Source organism: Cryptomeria japonica, chromosome 5, assembly GCF_030272615.1.
Source record: "Cryptomeria japonica chromosome 5, Sugi_1.0, whole genome shotgun sequence".
NCBI classification, from domain to species: Eukaryota; Viridiplantae; Streptophyta; class Pinopsida; order Cupressales; family Cupressaceae; genus Cryptomeria; species Cryptomeria japonica.
This window is the reverse complement of record NC_081409.1, coordinates 642,502,275-642,510,458: the sequence shown is the minus strand read 5'-3', so window position 1 is coordinate 642,510,458 and position 8,184 is coordinate 642,502,275. Positions and strand designations below refer to the sequence as shown.

Sequence of the window (8,184 nt, the reverse complement as noted above, 5' to 3'; positions counted from 1 at the left end):
CATGAAGGAACCTATTTAGATTCAAGGAATGTTTGTGATAAAAAAAACATATCAAAGTCATTTGAAGCTATCAAGTTCTATATTTTACGAAAAATAATTATTTTTTATTATGGCTACTTATTATTAAATAGTCCATTTGGTGGTTTGTTATGATTACTTAATAGGATCTAAGCCTCTTGTTAAGGTTCCACAACTTCATACTTTTAAAAATTTTAATCGAGTCATTAAGCTACTTTTAGATCTCTTTTAATGAACTATAAAAATTTTATATTTGTGGCCTATGCACTAATTGAAAGATAAAATTACCAATTAAGATTTCAAATTCTTTTAAACTATTCTTGGTTCTATCCCTAGAAAAATGATACACAAAGTAAGGGTGAGGATTTCTAGATTCTATTGAAAAAATTAGAAATTGTATCCTAGTACTCCTTTTATCAATGCCAACCATAGAAAATGATGTGTTTAGTTCTCTCTACATTTGCATATGTTGGAAAAGTTAATGAAAAATGATACCTGTTACCTTTTGTTGGATTTTGGAAGTGCATATTTAAGGCTACTTGAATATTCATTCTTGAGTTGATGTTTTCTTCGACTTTTCTTGTATTCTATGTAAGATTCATCTAACTAGTTCAGGAATGACTCTTTTGAGAGTTGTCAATCATTGTTGTCCATTTTGTAGACACTAAATTACTTTTGAGCATTTATTTTAGCTTTAGTCTAGACTAGCTCGATAGCAAAATTTCCTTGCCTTGCTCTATCTAGTTATTCCTCCTACCAAAAATGATACTAAATCTTTAGATGGTAAGCAAGCTATTGAAAACAATATTCTTATAAACCAAGAGCTTTCTCTAGATAAACAAGACCTTCTTGATAGCGAAAATAAGTCTAGAGACCAAGATCTTCAACACGTAACTTTTCCTATATTCAAAATACCATATAAAATACAAATTGACTACTATTATTTAAATACTTGCACAATAAGAAATATTTTACGATAGACTAACTAGAGATTATATGACAAATATTATCTTAATTGGCTATCGGCCCATTTATTTCAATAAATAAAAGAGATTTGCTGTTAACATCGTTATTTTTTTCGAAAACACGAAGATCAGTCACTCCATGGCACGTCACGAGCATATCTAGAACGCCCCATTTTTCTACCTTGTAGAAAAGGCAGTTCCCCTGCACACCGACATTCTACGCCATCTGACAGCTATTTTCCCCTTATCAAAACCGTGTCCATCTTCTTCTTCTTCTTCTCGAAGGAATCCCACTCAGCGTAGATGTTAAACTCTACCCATTCCATCACATTCTGGGAAACCCACAAATCTGTGGGTCCTGCTGCGTATTATATATGGTCCTCAGCAAGCTCTTGAAGCTATAATCATCTCCGTTTTCTCATAAGAGCAAAGTTCTTACTCGGTTTTCATTCAAAATTCTTTCTTGTAATCAATCACAAAGCTTCTCTAGCCGGTCTTCGATGGAGTGCACTGCATCAGTTGGAGGTCTCAGCAGGGTACATCTTATGCCCAAGACTGCTTCTGCTGGAATTTCGAGAGTAAGAAGTAGAGTTAGAACAAAGCAGTCTGTACTTAAAACGGCTACAACTATCAGGGCATTTCAATCTCAAAATGCTCCCCACTTTTCTTCTTCTTCTTCATTGTATGATGTTCTCTGTATCTCTCCCGACGCGAGTGTGCGTGATATAAAGAGCGCATATCGTCGGATGGCTCTTAAATACCATCCTGACGTCTGCCCTCCTGCAGAGAGGGAAGAATATAACAGTTTGTTTCTTCAAGTCAAGGAGGCTTATGAAACTCTATCGGATCCTCAGCTCCGCCAGGATTACGACTGGAGACTGCAGAACATGTTCACAGTAGGCGATTACGAAGGCAGATTAGCGAGTAGTCATGTGTGGGAAGCTCAACTGATGGAGTTGATAAAGAAGAGATCTGGTTATAATTCATCATCTTGGGGCAGCAGAATGAGAAGACGAAATCTATCATCTTGTTAATAATAGATTTATTCATCTCGTCATTTCTCCTTTATTGGTTGTAAATTGGAATGTATAAAGAAGTAAATGCCATCTGTAAATTGTCATCCATCTTTGGGAAAGGAGAAACAAATAAGTTAATTGTCTAATAAATAATAATAATACGCTAATTTTCCAATATAAGAATGATTATCTGTGATTGACTCTGATTGGCCAGTCTTTACCACTACCTTAGACTCCTTTGAAATGTTTAATGTCTGTCTGATAGTTGCAGTACTTGAGGCTGCACGGAATGCTACTGTAGCAGTTCTGATACAGATTACGACTTTGCACTAATGTTTGATTACGGCAGTTACGTGGAAAGGTAATATCTCTGTCGAAGGAGATTCGACTTTATTTACTTCGTTGGAATTTGCAAACTCAGCAAGTTTGGCATTTTAAGATGTATAGCCTTTGAAATTTGTGGGTAAGCTATACTCGAGGAATTAGAGTTTTAGTTATATACGTGTGAATATAACGTGGAATTGTGGAATCATTCTTTTAAGGAAAAATATGTGGAATTGTGGAATCATTCTTTTAAGAAAATATGTTTGTATTCCTTAAATTCACTTTTAAAAAAATTGTACATTTAAGTTAAAATAAAAATTTACAAATAAATTTAAAAAATAGAATTATTAATTAATTTATTTTTCTTTTAAATATTTAATGTTAAATTTTTAAGTTAATAATTGAATGAAAATTTGTTGATAATGTGAAATTTCAAACTTTTGAATTATAAAATATTTTTGGTTAAGTTTTTCAGAGTCATCAAGAGACTCAAAATATTACTAAATCCTTGTAATAAACCTTCTATAAGGAAATTAAGTGAAAAGCTATAATATTAATAACCATAGAAAAAGGTATATAAATGTGTACAAAAGAAAGTTTTACATAAAAATGGTAAGGATATATAGGTGAGATGATAGGAATAAAAGTCTAACTACCTCTCCAAAGATGTCACTGTGGGAACACTTGCAATGTTTTTGAAAATGTGTAAAGGTTGTATGAGGTGAGACAAAAATTTGAGAAAGTCTCTTAATCACCTTAAGTGTAGTTTGAATAGGTCTACTAAGAAACATTAAACTAGACAAGTAAAAACCCTTTTCACACTAATGTCCCCCTTAAGTGATACTTAAGGAAAAAGCTAAACACTAAAATATAATTCCTGACAACTAGCCTTGATGGGGTACCCATGTATAATAATAGTCTTAGAAATGGTGAAAATGAGAAAACTCTATGTAAAAAATTCCTCTATAAAAATAAAACCAATACAAATAGAGGTGTATTTAGGAGAACATCCTTCACCCTAAGAATATATCACAACTCAAGATAGTGAGGTAATGTTGAAGGTTTATGAAGATGTCTACAAGATACTCTTGGGTAGACAAATACTCTAAGGAACACCATCATGGATGGGTTATCAAATGAATTCATGTGAATCTCAATGTGCTTCATTCTCTCATGCTCCATTGGGCTGCAAGAATTGTGAATGGAACTTTGGTTATCATACCAAATAATGGTAGGATTATCAAGTGATAGAATTATCCAACATCGCCATCCTTTTCCAAGTTGATGAAGCTTAGTATTTAAGAAGCTCACGGTGTGTATTAAATATTAAAATATGTGGTGCCCTAAACATGCCTCAAAATACACTTGATCTTTTACTAGTGAATTTTATTAGGATCATGGAAAAGTAGGAGATGACCCCAATAATGAACCTTATATTAGGATGAGTAAAGGTCTAATACAAAATAATCTCAACTAACTATCTATACAAAGTAATATCAAGACTAGGTTTGGCACAATTTGTATTCAAAGTGACACCAAACTAAAATTGTGTGAGTATAAGCTTACCATAATCAATCATAATCATATGAAATAAATCCATGGCATGCTTTATTTGGAATATATAATTTTTTTCAATGTATTCTAGGGCCTGAAGACCAAGATCAATCATGTCAAAACAAATTTCTCTAGCAAAGTGTGTTGAATATATTCAATCATGTATATGTAGATACTAGTGAGAATCTAATCATCTACATACAATATTGTTATCAAACATCATTTCCATGTCTTTGAAGAGACATTATGTGATTTGAGTGGTAATGAATGAAACTTGAAGCAATCAAGAATTCATCAATATTGTCATACTAGGCACAAAGATTATATAATCCTATCAAAGAAGCCAAACAAAATACCTCTCCTAATCCCCCACCTAAGGATGTGGAGGTGCTGGAGTTAAATGATGAGGATGTGTATGAGGATTTTGAGTCCTTTTGTGATTCAGAATCAGAGTGGTCCCTTATGGGTTCTGAGGAAGTTGCTCAATTTTTCCTTAGTCAAGAGATTTTAGACACCAAGACGGGCCCTCTTAACTTGGAACCGAAGGTTTTAAAACTAGAGGAGAATGTTTAGTGGAAGGACCTAGTGATTAAATGGTTTTTACAAAATTCAATGTGACATTCAAGAAGATAAATAAACTAGAGGTTGTGACCAAGGACGACTCTAGGACAAAAAAATGGGTTATGGAGGAGAAGGATGAACAAGTCTAGGAGGCTGCAAGCAATTTGGCTAGCAAATTAGAGAATTGTGAGAAATTTGAAGGAATGTTGAAAGACCTTAGCAAGAAGGCGTCTCAAAGAAATGAGAACAAGGTGTTGTTATGGAACTGAAGGAAAACCAAGAGATGGTCTTAAATAATTTGGCTTCCTTATAGGCTATTCAAGAGGAAATAAGCCGCAAGAAATCCAAGTGTAACGGGTCACATGCTCTACTCCCTTTTGCTTCAGTAGAGCCCCCTATCTCTATGGTTAAAGATACTTTGGTTTTCGGTACTCCGAATTTTGCTAAGGACTCTAATTAAAACATCTCTTTCTGGGATAAAGTTTTAGTAATATGTAGAGATTGGCATGAGAACAACGCATCCACCTAGTAGACCAACTTTTCATGTCTTTGGCGGTTGGATTGTTTTTTGTAGATTTTGTTTGTTGGTTTTGTGCCTTGACTTAGTCTAGTTATTGATGGTACTTTTTTGTTTTTTTCTGTTATATCTTTAGCTAGGTGTACATCTCTGATGTGCTCTAGGTGGCGCTTTTTTATAGATATGTAATGGTATGGGCCTAGCCCACTTTTAATTAATCGGAACAAAAGGAAAATAGTCAAATATAGGAAAAAAATAAAAAGAATAATAAATAATAAAAATCAATAAAGAATAAATATATTATACCTCCATTGTAAAGTGTATATATGCTCTAATAATATAAAATAGTGCTTGTATGAGGTGAGAGCAAGTGTTTATTGGGAAAATGGAAGGGGACATGTACCTCTTCCCACATTTTTTAGACAAAGCAATATCAACACTAGGTTGAGTATAAGTTATAGTCAAAGTGAAACCAAACTAAAATGGTGTGGGAGAAAGCTTATAATTAATTGTGATAAACTGATGAAACAAGTTAATTACATACTTTTGTTGGCATATATCCTTGAGATTACAATTAACAATGTTAAATCCCTTTTCTCACATGACTTTGAATAAAAAGCCAATAGGGATGTTACTTTATGGTCACATCAAATTTATGTGTGTGTGTGTCCATCATACTCTATGAATTGGAGTTCTTATTATTGGAGGTCTTTGTTAGACAGTATATATATTTTTAGTCTTATTAAATAAATATCAATTTTCATTATATGGTCATAATGAAGGAATACATTTAGATTCAAAGAATGTTGAAGACAAAAATATTAATGTCATAGAAGTAATTAAGTTGTGACGTTTGTGAAACATAAATGATTTTTATAATAAGTTATCTATCATTGAATAGTCGATTTGGTGGTCTTCTATGATCACTTGCTAGGATAAACCACTTGTTAAGGTTCCATACCTTCACATTTTTTAAAATTCCATAGAAGCTTTAAGGTATTTTCAAATGTCTTTTCATGAACTACTAAAGTTTTATTATCTTGGCCTAAGGGAATAGTGATATATATAAATTCATCAATTTGGATTTCAAATCCTTCCAAACTCTTATTGATTCTATCGTGGAGAAATGCTAGACAAAGTTGGGTGATGATTTTTAGATACTGAGTGAGAAGACTAAAAATAATATCTTACTACTTTTCCTAATTACAAACTTTGGAAAGAACGCATTTAGTTCTCTCTACATTTGCATATATCAGAAATATTAATAAAAAATGAGGTCTACCATCTTTGGTTGTATCTTGAAGGAACATATTCAAGATTATTTAGATGTTCATTCTCGAGTTGAAGTTGTCATTTTTCTTGGTGTATTCTCTAGAAATGTCTTCTTATCCCCTTACTAAATCTATAATTGCCCCCTTATCCTCCTACTAAATCTATAATTCTTATTGCTTAATGTCTTTATAATTTAATGTTTTTATCTATATTAAAGTCTGATTATATTATATAACCTTTCAGACCTTTAAGATTTAAATTTTTTTGCTATCATTTTTATTTGATTACAATGCAATATAAGAATTTATAGAAAATAATGTATAAAGGCATTACAATTATTATTTAAACAGATTGCTAGTAAAATAAGAAATGTTTTAATTCATAAATTAATGAAGAATTATAACGATAATTTCAAGTATATTGTTTCTATTGAATTTCAGTCTATTTATTTTAACTAGCACACCTATATAGAATCTATATAGAAGACGAAGAGATATCAAATTTAAAAAATCTTTACATTTAGATTTAATTTTAATATATATCACTTAAATTTAAATTTAGATTTAATTTTAATTATTTTCTCTTTTAATATCATTTAAAGTATGATTATATATAAACTTTAAGGTTTTCAAAGTTGTAATCTTTTACACTGTTGTTTTGTTCTTTTTATGTGATTATGATGTACCATATAAAAAACAAATTGATTACTATTATTATTTAAACACTTTACTTGCACAATAAGATATATTCTACCATAAACTAATCAGAGATTATGCCCATTTATTTCAATAAACAAGATTTGGTGTGAAAATCGTTGTTCTTTCGGAAGAGTATATGCTAATAGACACGAAGAACAGTCACCCCACGGCACGTCATGAGCATATCTAGAATGCCCAATTTTTCTAACTTGTAGAAAAAGTAGCTCCCTGCACACCGACACTCCACGCCATCCGACAGCTATTTTCACCTTATCACAACCATGTCCACCTTTTTCCTCTTCTTCTCGAAGGAATCCCACTCCACGTAGATGCGAAAATCCTATCCATTATGTGACATTCTGGGAAACCCACGAATTCGTGTCTCCCACTGCGTATTATATATGGTTCTTAGCAAGCTCTTGTAGCTTCAATCCTCTCCGTTTTCTCATAACATTAAATCTCCCAGTCAATTCTCATCTAAAATTCTTGTAATCAATCACAAGGCTTCTCTACTCGGGCTTCGATGGAGTGCAGTGCATCAGTTGGAGGTATTCTTGCGAAGACTGCTTTTGCTGGAATTTCGAGAGTAAGAAGTAGAGTTAGAACAAAGCAGTCTGTACTTAAAACGGCTACAACTATCAGGGCATTTCAATCTCAAAATGCTCCCCATTCTTCTTCTTCTTCTTCATTGTATGATGTTCTCTGTGTCTCTCCCGACGTGAGTGAGCGTGATATAAAGAGCGCATATCGTCGGATGGCTCTTAAATACCATCCTGACGTCTGCCCTCCTGCAGAGAAAAAAGAGTGTAGCAAATTATTTCTTCAAGTCCGGGAGGCTTATGAAACTCTGTCGGATCCTCTGCTCCGACAGGATTACGACTGGAGAGTGCAGAACTTGTTCACTGTAGGCGATTACGAAGGCAAATTAGCGAGTAGTCATGTGTGGGAAGCTCAGGTGATGGAGCTGATAAAAAAGAGAGCAGCTTATAATTCATCATCTTGGGGTAGCAGAATGAGAACACGAAACCAATAAGCGGCTGCGGTTGCTTGTTAGTGATAGATTTATTCATCTCATCGTTTCTCCATTATGTCTTAAATGTTGGTTGTAAATTGGAATTTATAAAGAATTGAATATAATGTCTATTTCCATCCTGCGTGCTATTTTTCTTGGTAAGCTGTATATGTCATATGTAAATTGTGATCAATGACCAGTCTTAACCGCTGCCTTAGTTTCCATTAAAATGGTAGTTGCAGTACTT

General features: G+C 33.0%; 2 protein-coding genes across 2 annotated transcripts; both read left to right on the top strand.

The window, feature by feature from the left end:
- The first annotated feature begins 1,483 nt into the window (after positions 1-1,483).
- Positions 1,484-2,332, top strand: LOC131049787 (chaperone protein dnaJ 20, chloroplastic). Its single transcript, XM_059220767.1, has 2 exons — positions 1,484-2,012; positions 2,214-2,332. Exons 1-2 carry the CDS (start codon positions 1,484-1,486, stop codon positions 2,330-2,332), a joined length of 648 nt encoding a protein of 215 aa, XP_059076750.1.
- A 5,116-nt stretch (positions 2,333-7,448) lies between these two features.
- Positions 7,449-7,958, top strand: LOC131049775 (chaperone protein dnaJ 20, chloroplastic). The gene has a single exon (XM_057983844.2). The coding sequence runs from the start codon at positions 7,449-7,451 to the stop codon at positions 7,956-7,958; it is 510 nt and encodes a 169-aa protein (XP_057839827.2).
- Positions 7,959-8,184: the final 226 nt, after the last annotated feature.